Source organism: Austrofundulus limnaeus, unplaced genomic scaffold (genome assembly GCF_001266775.1).
Source record: "Austrofundulus limnaeus strain Quisiro unplaced genomic scaffold, Austrofundulus_limnaeus-1.0 Scaffold147, whole genome shotgun sequence".
NCBI classification, from domain to species: domain Eukaryota; kingdom Metazoa; phylum Chordata; class Actinopteri; order Cyprinodontiformes; family Rivulidae; genus Austrofundulus; species Austrofundulus limnaeus.
This window is the reverse complement of record NW_013952549.1, coordinates 912,935-926,842: the sequence shown is the minus strand read 5'-3', so window position 1 is coordinate 926,842 and position 13,908 is coordinate 912,935. Positions and strand designations below refer to the sequence as shown.

Genomic DNA, 13,908 nt, shown 5'->3' with positions numbered 1-13,908 from the left:
ACAAACAAACAAACAAACAAACAAACAAACAAACAAACAAACAAACAAACAAACAAACAAACAAACAAACAAACACAAACAAACAAACAAACAAACAAACTGTTTCTTTGCCACTATACAGTTGTAAACCTCTCTATCAAACTAGAATGGACCGGTCTGGAGGATGGAGGGGGCGGGGTTGGATTTAAAGAGACAGCTTCAAAATGAGTTGATCTGACACACCTCAGAAAAGGGGTAAAAGGTGGGCTTGTGGAGTTACAATGAGGAATTCCGACCAAAGCAGTGCAGTTCCACTTGATATGGACACCAACTGAATGTTTTACTGTAAATTTGAAAAATAAAGATTTAAAAACATGATATATCTCCTTTTAGATTATACCGCTTTTCAGAATTGCATATACGTTTTTCGGGAAAATGACAGATGTTAACTCTTTCAAACTGTATTTTATGTTTGATTTTACAGTTTACAATCAGTACTTTAAACAAGAAACAAATATTTATTATTACCTTCCTGTTTTTATATATTCCTTCACCTAAATAAGGATTTATACGTCACATACCTGTGCCCTCATTTGAGTCAGTTTGCCGGTGCTTCGAATTACCCTGGTTGCTTGTCTCTCCTCTGCACATACTATTACATGACAGCTGTCACTTTAAGTAATCACAGTTTCATCACTATCTCTGCACCATCCCTCAGGCCCAGACTGGTACCTGAACAAGGTGAAGCTGAAGATCACCGATGTCAACGACAACGTCCCTGAGTGGAATATGAAGCCTTACCCCTACCTGGCTGTTGTGTCTCCTGAGGCCCCTGCAGGATCATTTGTCTACCAGCTGGAGGCTATAGATGGGGATGAGGGCAAAAGTGGAGAAGTGGAATATTTCCTGTCAGACGGTAAGCATTATTGCCGCTCATATTCATGCACATAACCTCATAAGCTGTATGAGGGGGAGGTAAAATGTGTTGTCTTGTTGGTAATAGGTTGGCAGGCTGTGAAGCTTTGGAAATTAATACAACCAGTCTGACACCAGCACAATCTCTCAGCGCTACAGCCACAGGCATTCCCACATTCATTCATGCATTCGCATGCTTTTTTCCGTGTCCATTAGCATCTCTAGTCTTTCTTTCCCTCTCTCTGTCGCCATCCCTCTTTTCTTTCTCCTACCCATACAATCACTCAATCAGAAAATCCCCTACACAGCCAAAGGCCTTCGCAGATTTGTTTATGCACTTTTCATGCACTCTTGTCTGTCTGCTTCTCTCTGTCTCATACAGAGAATCATGCAAGCGCACATTCACTCATACACAAACACATGCAGTGGGCTGTTGGAAGCCTGCCAGAAGAGTGGACCCCCTGGTGGCTGAAGCGATTGAGGGTTGTTGGCAGAGATTGCGGGATGTGCTGATGTTGCTTGTGGGGGTTTCTGATTTCCCTCCGACTCTCGGTTTAACTGTAATCAGGACATCCCACAGCGCCCTGATTTTGAGTTAAACCCCGTCTGCACAGAGGTGCTTATTGTCTGCATTAGCATGCTAAGAACCCTTAAGTTGTGGCGTTTGTCAGCTGAAAATTAGTAAAAACAATCAAAGTGATCTGAACCCGCTGTTTGGATTTCACGTTATTTATCTAATCTGCTTGACCTGTCCTCAGCTTTAAACACCACGAGATTTCGTTAGAACAACTGGCCTCTAGATGACCATGATCTGACCCCATTTGCAGAACCTATTAGAAGTGTGTTAAGCATTCGCAGGGGTTTCTTGTGAAAAAGACGTTGTTGCAAAATTTCTTTGTTAATGACAGCAAAACAATGTATGCAAAATACTACACACATTTACTAGAGTATAAATTTCACACAGTTTGAGCTAGTTTGTGTTACCTGAAATTATATTAAAAGTAGAAGTCTTGTGTTTGTTTTTCAAAAAAAAAWWTTTTTTTGCCCCCTTTTAGTCAAAGTCGATTTATTGTCAAATCTGCAGGACAGACACATGATTGAAATTACGTTACCCTCAGACTCTGGTGCAATAAACATCAAAAGTTACTGTCCCTGATGCATCTCAGTAATCCAAGCCAACAAGCACAATATGAGGCTATTTAAAATAAAAACCTGTTTTTAGGCGATGGCCCTCAATATAAACATTTATATTGTTTTTCTTCAAATATTCAAAGTAGTGTATTGTTTGTATTGTTTGAATGCACCCCCACACCACCCCCTCGCTCTCTTTGGCACATTGATACCTTTGTTCATGCTTTACTCCTACCAGCTGTCAGTCTGCAGAACAATGGGAAAGCAGCAGCAGGAACCAAAACCTAAARAGCGGGGATACTAATCAAAACTTCAACATTTTATTGCTTTTCAGGTTGTAAATTTTAATGCCTAAAAATAAAAAATAAAAGGAATAACAGTAAGTCATTTTGTCTTAGACTGTTGACTCGTTTTTTTAAACAGACCTCCATTCTTATTTAAAACGTACATAAATTTAAAAGAAAAGTACTTGAATGGGTTACAGTGTTGCTGCTTATCAAATGTTTGCTCATTACTTTTTCTTTACTTTCTTTTGTCACTCATTGATTGCCATTTTCCTGTCTTTTTCCCTTAAACGTACACAGTTATGCTGTTGTTATAATTTCTAACAGAAAATAGCCTCCAACCAAAAGTGCTGTTTACTCATTTTGAGAAATGTTAAAACTCATCAGTTCCAAGCTGGTTTGAGAAATTAGTGCGCCCATTTAAAYGCCTATTGTGATCTGTCTTTTTAATTTGTAAAACTATTAAAGAAAAAGAAAAATCAATGTTTCCAGTAGGAGCAGATGGGATGAGAACCACAGAGCGGGGCGGGCAGTCATAGTACCCACCAGACTAACACAGTGTTTGGTCTGTTCATAAAAGATTCTTTTGACAGCTTGGATAACATACTTTTTTTACTAACGTCTTGTTTTACTTTAATCACATCCATGCTCAAAGCAAACTCAGGAAGAAAACTCATGCAGTTGATTCCTTTTCAAAACTCAGTTTATTCTGGCTCTTCATAAAGCATATCTTTGTTTGTTTGCTAAAAATTCCAGATAAAAACCCTTTTCTTTGCGTGTGTGATGGATGAGCAGGCAGGTAAGAGCGAAGCTGTATAAATGATCTTGTTCTGTCCAATAATTCACACCATCATTTGCTCGCCGTGCTACCTGATTGTTCGTGTGCGATGCACTCAGATGAATTCCGCGTTGTTTACACATCAACATATCACAACAAAAGACACCTGAAGACAATTTGACAAAGTGAGAATCCCAAACCCCCTTCAGGCAAACACTCACTTTAATGAASAGTTTTGCTCGATAAATAATCGTTCGCACACATCTTCAGAAAACATCCATCTTTTGCAGATTTTGCTGAATGAATTATTTTATATTACAGAAGAACATTTTTTGTAATATTAATATTTATGAAACTCAGTGTTTTTTTTCCCCTGGATTCTCTAAAAGAGAAGTCCTGGCAGTGTAATTGTGTATTTTTTGTGTTGTTTGAAATCTAACAGGTCGACATGATTTCTCAGAGTTAGTCTGTCAATATTTGCTTCTGGGACAAAACCAGCAACTGAGGCTCAGGACTGAAATTTCCACTGACACTGCACTGCTGTCAGCGATAAAACTCTCGAGGACACTGAAATGTGACGACCAGTCAGTTTTTTTAAGGTCTCGTCTGGCCAGAGTAGATGGAAATCCTTGAACTTTCTGACCTGAGAGGTTGTAAACTAATGATTATTTATTTGCAGTCTATCCAAAGCAGTCATTTTAAATAGCCTCACATTGTGCTTGTTGGCTTGGAAAAGGAAACCACTCACCACTTAGGGCCAAAATGAGGCACCTTAACGATCTGACCTACGTCTAATCAGACATAAATCAACCACTGTTTAATATTGTGTTCCTATACTGATACCTTTTATAACCCTGTTAATCTTTACCCACAGGAATCTAAAAAGTGAAAAGTTAATGTCTTGTTTTGTATGTTTTAGGACAAGTTCAAAGGTTATGATGTATCGGTTCACATMAGTTTTGCGGTTTTGGACAGAAATAACCAAAACTAGAAACATAAATTCAACTTGAATGCTGTTGAATATTCCTTAAACTGAGTGATCAAAATTGCAGCGTGATAAACTGTTACACTGGACTATCAAGATACTTCAGTGGTAACGTTCACACCGCAGGCCAATGTGACCCAAATCTGATTTTCCTGCCCCGTGCGACCCCGCTGAACGTGTCAAATCAGATTTTTTTCAAATCCGACCCAGACCTTTTCAGTTTGTGGTACATTTACATCAGTGAGTTGTGGGTGAGCAGATCGATCCATTTAATAATGACACTAACCTCGAGTCATGCAGTTTAAATCATGAAGCTAAATATGTCTTCAGCTACAGAACAGAATTGATCGATACTTTATTTTTAGCAMGTCGCTTCGTTCCAAAATAAAATGCTGCACCGAAGCATCCKGTCAGAGACACGTTCAGATATAAACACTGACCTAAACAAGCACGTCAGATAATCATTTCATCGACTCTGACTGCACAGCAACTTCAGAATCAACATGCTAACATGTAGCATCCATATTTAGCTAAACAGCGAGCTGACTGTGACGTCTTCTTCTGCACATGCATCASTGCTGTGCAGCGTTCCTACTGGGGTCTGATGGTGGTTGCATTTAAAAAATAATATATSATAACGCGAACGTCCATGCAAAAAAGCAACTGAATTGTTGCAAAAAATGGGAAGTGAGCGTTAAGACCTGCAGTGTGAACATAGCCATGTTGTCACAACTATTACTCTCCCTGCATTTCAAGAAAAGAGGGCAGTATTGTCTTTGAATCATGTTTGTAAATTCAGTATAAGCTTCGAACCTTAAATACTTGAACATTTTAAAGGGGTATTTTGTGAAATTATSAGTGAATAATATATTTTGTGTATTTATTGGTGTAAAACTGCAAATGATTTAAAAGCTTTGTGATCATGTGYGATTTTTGTTTTTGGATTAAAGCTGCTTTAATATGGCAGAAATCAGCTTTAAAACTGGCCCAGTTAGGCCTCCTGATTGCTCTTCTTCMTTGACAGAACTTCTGCTTGATATTTGAAGGTGATAATGCTCTGATTGATTTCCACTGCAGGTATCGATCACTGATAACTCCACAGAACAGCCGTTAAAAAAGGCTGAAGTATTCCTTTAATTCAGTGAGCTCAGAAAAGGAAGAATCGTTATTTCAACTCTCATGAGTAACCTTTGAGTTAGTATTCCAGACAGCACCGAGGGCTTGGTTTGGATCCAGCGATAGGAAATCATATCATTTTACTTCCCTGTAGGCGGTGACGGCTGCTTTGCTGTAGACAAAGAGACAGGCCAGGTGCTGACCACAGGGCTGGTGCTTCAGAGAGACAGAGAGTACCTGTTAAGCGTGGTGGCCATTGATGGTGTGGGAAGTCGCAGCGCACCTGCTATGCTCTCTGTGGTGGCAGGAGCCAGAGCGCCGCAGTTCACCAACACCAGCTACGCCATCTCCATACCGGAGAACACACCTGAAGGACAGCCGTGAGTGCTGCACATCTTCACATATATTCATAAAGCAGGGGATGAAGTTCAGATGAGTGACTGAGCCAAAAACAACAATAGGTACAAATTTATTCTAGGGTTTTTGCAAAAACAACATTTTGTTCTTATAAAAGAAAAATTCAAATGTGATGTTTCTCCAAAGTCTTATTTCATAATTAAGCTGTTTTATTTAAATGTGGACTACTCGGTCGTATTTCTGCACTTTTTAGTCAGATACTTGACTTTTGGTCGACACAAGGGAAAACAGCATAATAGAGGAAAAATATTAAAAAGGTAATATCGTTAAAGTGAGCGATTTTTAGGAGGATGCAAAAGCAGGACCAAGGGATGGAGGCAGGTGGTAAATGAAAACAGCAACTTCAATGAACTTAATGGCACAAAAAATGGATAAAAAAATAAAACTGCTGCAGAAAACTTGGGCAGTGCAGCCGATAATTCCAAAGAACAAACAAGCAAAGAATAAAAAAAATAAAAACGGCAGGCGAGATGGGGAAAATAAAGGCAGATAAACTGAACAGAGGCTCAGTGAACAAACAGACTAACAAAGTATGGATGGTGAGGCAAGACCATAAAATCACACTGAGTTCTAATTGACTTAACAAACCACAGCTGAAAGGAGCGAGGGAGGGGAGGAAAAACAAAACTAAYACCAGGAATAAAACGAGACAGAAACTAATGAAAAAGAGTGAACAAGATTTTATAGCAATAAAATAAAATGAACCAACAATAAAACAGTAAATAAATTAAAAAAGAGTTTAAAAAAGTAAATTGATTGACACTAATAGTAGTAGCARTGGTAACTTATATTAAAATCCTTTATGAAAGATAACATCTCTAAGCAGACTGAGCAAATGGTTGAAATTCTGTGAGCCCCCCACAAAAATAAAAGAAAAAAAAATGAAATTTAATTTTTTTACTTAAAAAAGCACTCAAAACTGTTCTAAAATTGTAAACTGTGATTTCTCAAAATTTCTTTTTTTTGTATGTGTGGGTAGGACGGAAGCCCCCCTTGTGTCAGATGTGGGGACCGCAAGCCACTAGTTGCCCATCCCTGAAATACGACATTAAATGTCAAAATAAATAAATAAATAAAATGATTGTGGCACATAAATTGACTGTCTGACTCCCAAAGGGACAGTTTTCTCATCTAAATAGTCTCAAATCTGTTCCCTACAATAAGCAAAGCAGACAGGAACAGAAACACAGGGGACGTTAGGTGCTGCATCTCGTCACAGCACAGTTTAAGACTTGTGTTAATAAGTATTCATTTGGTCACATCGGTGCACTCGAGCAAGCACCGACAATCATCATCATATACTGTTACTGAATGCAAAGTCTCCTAACCATAAAAACAAACACTGGTATCTGCGTAATGGCATTCTATTACTACACAAAACTGACAAATACTGACTAACCACGTTTAGAACACGTAGTCAATGGAGCGTGAAGTCATTGATTTCATTAGCACAAAGTGCTGATGCAGGAAAAGAGGATTTCGATTCTGTTTCGACATGGGTTTTGATGAAATCAAGTAGAAAATAATTGTTTTTGTTCATTTCTGCCTTTTTTCCTTTTTAATTATTTTATTTTTGTTCCACAGCTTCCTTTTGGTGTTAGCTATTTCCTTCCAGAAGCAGCAAATCAGCTACAGCCTGCTGATCAATCCCAGCAGCCTTTTCAGCATTCGACAGGAGACGGGGGAGATCAGTCTGACCAGGACGCTGGATTATGAGAGCGATCAGCGACGCTACCTTCTGATGGTGCGAGCCAGTGAGGAGCCTGGCAGTCTCAGCTCGGCCACGGAGGTTGGTTTAACCCTAACCCCTAACCCCTACATATGTGACGGTTCTTAAACAGGGTGGTCCTGAGTGGCTGTTTGCTGTTCAGTGCAAGAAATGAGTTACAGCGGGTAAAAAAAGTATTGAACACGTCACCATTTTTCTCAGTAAATATATTACTAGAGGTGCTAATGTTCACCAGATGTCGGTAACAACCCAAGTGATCCATACATACAAAGAAATCAAACCATAAATGTCCAGAAATGAAGTTATTTGTAATAATGTGGAATGGCACAGGGAAAAAGTATTGAACACATGAAGAAAGGGAGGTGTAAAAAGGCATGGAAAGCCAAGACACCAGCTGAACTCTCTCAGTAATTAGAAAGCAAGCCTGCCCCTTGTCAGTGCAAGTTAATATCAGCTGGTTCAGACCCAAATGATGGCCAGGTATCACACAAGAACCATCTGATGATGGGTAAAAGTAAAGAGCTCTCTCAAGACCTTCACAACCTTCTTGTTGCAAAGCATAATGATGGCATCGGTTACAGAAGAATGTCTAAACTTCTGAAGGTTCCAGTGAGCACTGTTGGGGCCATAATTCAGAAGTGGAAAGAACATTATTTCACCATAAACCGACCACGATCAGGTGCTCCTCACAAGATTTCTGACAGAGGAGTGAAAAGAATTGTCAGAAGAGTTGTCCAAGAGCCAAGGACCACTTGTGGAGAGCTTCAGAMAGACCTGGAATTAGCAGGTACGATTGTTTCAAAGAAAACAATAAGTAATGCACTGAACCACCATGGCCTGTATGCACGCTCACCACACAAGACTCCACTGCTGAAGAAACAGCATGTTGAAGCTCCTTTAAAGTTTGCTGCACAACATTTAAACAAGCCTGTGTAATACTGGGAGAATATAGTCTGGTCAGATGAGACCAGCATTGAACTGTTTGGATGCCAGAATACACATCATGTTTGGAGGTCAAATGGCACTGCACATCAGCCCAAAAACACCATACCAACAGTGAAGTTTGGAGGTGGGAACATCATGGTGTGGGGCTGTTTTTCAGCATATGGTACTGGCAAACTTCAAATAACTGAAGGAAGGATGAGCGGAAAAATGTACAGAGACATTCTTGATAAAAATCTGCTTCCATCTACCAGGATGATAAAGATGAAACGTGGCTGGACATTTCAGCAAGACAATGAGCCCAAACACAAAGYCAAGGAAACTCTCAGTTGGTTTCAGAGAAAGAAACTAAAGCTGCTGGAATGGCCCAGCCAATCACCTGACCTGAATCCAACAGAAAATCTATGGAAAGAACTAAAGATCAGAGTTCATAGAAGAGGTCCACGAAACCTTCAAGATTTGAAGACTGTTTGTGTGGAAGAATGGGCCAAAATCACAGCTGAGCAATGCATGCCACTAGTTTCTCCATACAGGAGGCGTCTTGAAGCTGTCATTGACAACAAAGGCTTTTGTACAAAGTATTAGATAAATTTCAGTAAGTGTGTTCAATACTTTTCCCCTGTGCCATTCCACATTATTACAAATAACTTCATTTCTGGACATTTATGGTTTGATTTCTTTGTATGTATGGATCACTTGGTTGTTACCGACATCTGGTGAAAATTTCACGTCATTAGCCCCTCTAGTAATATATTTACTGAGAAAATTGTTGACGTGTTCAATACTTATTTTACTTGCTGTAACTAATTAGAAACTAAATATTTTTTTAAAAAAACTACAGTTTAATCACAGTATAGAAAAATTATTACATATTTATCATAAAAACATTTCAACACAAAAGTACCCAAAAACTTTTCAATAAAAAACTATCAAAATATGAATGTATGTTTAGTGCAGTTAAGAATCAATAAAGATCTATTTCAGTAGTGGTGGCAAACAGTCAAGAGTCAAGAGTTTATGCATTTTGGTCAGCTAAGATGAGGTCCTCTTTGAAGTTTAATCTGTTAAAGAAGCATCACCAGTACTGTGGAGGATTAAACTGCAAGGAAACTACTTACAGATCTGCAGCTTTGGGAACTTTAGTGTCAAAACTACAACAAAAGCAATTACACAACATTTATTTTTCAAACATTGTAAGTGTTGTCTTTAATAATTAGATATTTAGATGCATGTCTAATTTGAGTTTTTTTTAAACAGCTTTGTGTTTGTTTGGTCATTTTTCTACAAATTTCCCATTTTGTAACCTAAAAAAAGAAGAAGTCAGTATTGTGGTTTGTGAAGTTACTTTTCTCTTCCATTTTCTTAGAGCTTTTCTGAATTTTATTGTTTTATTGCTTTTTGTTTTGCTTCAATGGCTTATTGTTTTGGTCCCCTGGGCCAGCGTTGGCAAAGCTGTAAAAACTTCAATGATTAAAACTCAGCTCTGACCTATTGACTTCGCACTGCTCCGCGATACCCTCAAAAAAGGGGAGCAGCAGAGTTTGTCGCTTTCTGCAGGGATGGCACGGCTGGGTGGTTTTGAAATGTTAACAAGTGAACCATGGGACTTTTYCCCCCCTGCCCACCTTTTGTTTCTGTGTTTTAGAAAATGCATTTTTTTTAATCAAATGTTTGGAAATGAAAAGAAAAAAAACATTTTCTGATAAAATCCCTCTGGGAACCTTAAATTTTCAAATCGCCATCTCCAAATGAGCATTCCTTGTTAAACTATTCATGGATTCCGTTTTGTTTGAAATATTCATTTAGAGATCTTAGTTACCCAATTATCATGTCACAGGTTCACTTGGTGCTGCAGATTTAGCGAGCAAACCCTTCCTTTCTGCTCAGCTGCATGTCGTGGGGTTGGAGATGGAGACTGGGAAAAACCTTTCCCATCTATTTCAGGACTATTACTCAGCTGTCACTTCACACTTTACACACTGCGGTGACAGGGAGCTTGTAGGATGGAGGACAGCTAAGGGCTTTTGTCGAAAAAAAAAAAACACGCACACACAGTGAGGCACTCGCATGCTCAAAACATTTCTATTTTGGACTCGGGGAAATCATGAAGTGGAAGATAAAGGATGAGTTGAACGGGCAACTAGCGGAACTAGAAAATGCAATTAAGATTAAGTTTTTGGGGTCAACTTCCTGCACAGAGAATTCGACACGGTTGTCTTGTGAATTTGAGAGCTAATAAAGAGTGGTTAATTCTCTGTTCTTTTACTTGCGTTTTTCGTCCTCCCCTCTTCTTGTCTCTCCTCGCCTCTTCGATACTAATCAGGTTCAGGTGTTGATAACGGATGAGAACGACTGCGTCCCAGAGTTCCTCCAGTCCATCTATAGTGTCGACGGAGTTCCTGAGACTGTAACCACAGCGACGTCCCTGCTGCAGGGTGAGTCTCCTCTGACCCTGCGTTTCACATCCATCTGTTTCCTGTTGAAACTGAGAGGGGAACAACCCAAAAGTCTGTTTTCTACAAGAAAACAGCAGATGGATTTTAAATTAAACCAAAAGCTTCACYTCCAACCTTGAGTCCCACTGTTTCCACCTACTGACACATAATTCTCCCATTTCCTCTTCATGACCTTAGCTTTAATAAACCTCACTGCTACCAAGACACAATATATTTGTTTTGATTTATTATGCTCCGTATGACTAATAGTGTACCCAGTTTTCAATTTAATGAGAATACCTCATGATTTCCAATTAGGAGGCTCAGGCCATCGCCGCTAACTTGTAAGAAAACAAGCCAATTACGATGAAAATTGTGCTTACAGAGGTGCAGAAATGATGCACAGTATTATATATTTTTATTTTTTTAATTGAGTTACAGATGTTTGTTTTAAATGTGCGAGATGTTTTGACACGTTGTCACTGGCACTTTGCTTCCTGAAAAAAAAAATAGCACTTCTGATTGCACTCGAGAGATTAAAGTTTTTCTGGAAGCTGTAGAATTCAGCTGCAGCCTCGGATGAAGAAAAAGGTTTTTGTCTCACCAATTAAAAGGAACTTTAAGCAAAATTACCTCTGAGCATTTTTCACACAATGCATTGATTTAACGTGGTTTTTGGGTGTACTTACTGTGCGTTTTAGTGTTTAAGTCTTGTCAACTGTGCGTGTACTTTTGCAGTTTCTGACCTCTGTGAGATTTAGTGACAAACAAATTTGAATCAGTAGGAAAAAAATCAGAAATGAGGAAGTAAAAAAAGAAAAAAGAAAAGAAAAGCCGACTCTTTTAACACTAAAAGCTTAAAATGGAGATCTTTATTCTACAAATGTACTTAGATTGAGTGGGCAGAAATATGAATAAAAAAAACAGAGGGATGTGGTTAATTTGGTGATCTGGTGGACTGCTTGTCTGACTGATAAAATATCAAAGATTTCCTGCAGCACAAGAGAATAAAATCCGTATTAAACCATCAGCGTGTCTCCACGGGGCAAAAACCCACTGAGGTTGACAAAAAATTCAAACAGTGAACTTATCACAGTGAAGTTGAAAGGAAATGTGTTATTTCAGTTCATTAACATTTAACGAGTCAAAGTTATACAAGTTAAATAAAAGACCATCATAAATTACCAGATATGATCTGTTTTACAAGGTGCTGAGATGAAAAAAAAAAGGGAAGCAGAAGCTGCTTGACGTGCAGCGAAATAAACACATCAAAGTAATTTGATGTATTCGGGTGTTCGGAGCTGGAGGGGATGCGAGAGGAAACAGCGAGTTTAAGTGAAATTCACAGTGGTTGTGGCTTTAGTCTTGGAGCAAAATCTCATCACACATCAGAAACAAATTTGTAGTTATTTCTGTGTAATTACCTTAGAATATAATCATTTCCAGCCAGGCATATGCACACAAGCTCTGATCATTTAAGTCTTTCTTTTTCTTGTCTTTAAGCTCGTTTTTGCAAATGATGGTAATCACTCTAGCAGGGAACATTTTGTGTTCTAATAATTGTAGCTGTCTGAACTTTTGATTTATCACATGTTTAGCGAGGCCATAAAGAGATAATGATCTACACGGATGTCAACATATTCATCAGCTGATGTCGTCTCATCAGCTCTTTTCGATTAACGGTTAATTGATGGTCCTGCGTGTCGTTTTCTTTCTTCCCGACAGTTTTAGCCTCGGACTGTGACTCGGGGTTAAACGCGGAGCTCACATATTACACCCTGAGCCCGGATTTCAGCATCTCACCCCACGGGACCGTGTTCCCCGCGAGGCGGCTCGACTACGAGAGGCCCAACCATTTGTATGAGTTTGTGGTGATGGCGGTGGACGGCGGGGATGAGCCTCATTCTGGTACTGCCACGGTGCGAGTGAGGATGGCAAACGTCAACGACGAAGCCCCCGAATTCTCCCAGCCTGTGTGAGTTATTTCACGAATTAAAATTTGAATGTTTTCTTTTTACGTTAAACTAGGATCACATTCTAATGAGAAGGGGCGGAGTTAGCGCCATTTTGGTCTAAACTTGTTCATGAGATTGTGCGTAATTTCTGTGATATTGTGATTTGCTATCACTCAGAATGTGTTGTAGAACACTTTCAGCTGCTGCCATAACAAATTTTAGCTCCGTATTTGTAAAATGTAGTAAGGTGTTGACGTTTTTTGGTTGCTAACCGTTGATTAGTCCTGGTGGCCATCTTGAAATTAGGCAAATCTGAAGTGCTTGACATGGGCCAAAAAATGAAATAAAATCTGTTTTGCTCTCCTAAATGTTTGAAGAAGACAACTATTTTTTATTATCTATTTAGAGAAATCTGAAGAATTTAACAGTAAGGGTTAAACTCCACGGTGTTCACATCACATTTGTTATGGAGTCGTGTTCTTAAGGTCAAATTGATGACAGTTTTTACATTAAACAGCAGTTTTAAATACATTTTAGAAAATATTTTCCTGGCAATGATTACCTCAGTTCAATGCCAGCGGACCTGAGCAAAGAATGGATTTTCTCATTTCTTATGTGTTACTGGGCTGCATGGTGATGCAGGTGGTTATGATCTCTCACAGTAAGAAGATTGCACTTGAAACAGTTCTGGGTTGAGTGTGCATGTTCATTCTGTGCACGTGTGAGTTTTCTCTGGGTATTCCAGAAACGTACATTAGGGATGCCACTGGTTCTTAACTGAGCAAGTATGGGTCTCTGCAGTACATTGGGGGAGTTTATTGACTGTGTGGGTGGGGATTAACCATGACTGGCAGAGCTCTTTGGTGTGGGGCGGCCATTATTAAATTCAGCCTTCAGTAAACTGGTAGCCTAATACTTTTGCAGTACCTTAATATGAAGTAAAACATGTAATATTTGAAGTAGCATAGAGTGAAAAAAGATATTGATAAGTAGCTTAAAATTGTACTTCCTTACTGTTGGAATAATTGTATGAATCTTATATGTTATTCTTCTTATTAACTGGTCTGTGTAATTATAATACACCAAAAGCATATTATAATTATGATCCTACAATATTAAAAGTACACTGCCTATGAATTTGAAATACATTAAAAATACAATTTCAGTACAATTCATTTACAAAAAAAGTGCATTAAATTTTTACTAACTAAGCATGTTATTCGTACATACAAAGCTATACAC

The 13,908-nt window shown here is 38.8% G+C and overlaps 1 protein-coding gene across 1 annotated transcript in view; it reads left to right on the top strand.

The window, feature by feature from the left end:
* LOC106523195 (neural-cadherin) overlaps window positions 1-13,908 on the top strand; it is a 136,042-nt gene that overhangs the window by 40,161 nt on the left and 81,973 nt on the right. The window contains exons 2-6 of the mRNA XM_014016560.1: window positions 698-895; window positions 5,343-5,568; window positions 7,190-7,394; window positions 10,600-10,711; window positions 12,437-12,686. Coding sequence (XP_013872014.1) covers window positions 698-895; window positions 5,343-5,568; window positions 7,190-7,394; window positions 10,600-10,711; window positions 12,437-12,686 — 991 coding nt within the window. The remainder of the gene's footprint in view (window positions 1-697; window positions 896-5,342; window positions 5,569-7,189; window positions 7,395-10,599; window positions 10,712-12,436; window positions 12,687-13,908) is intronic.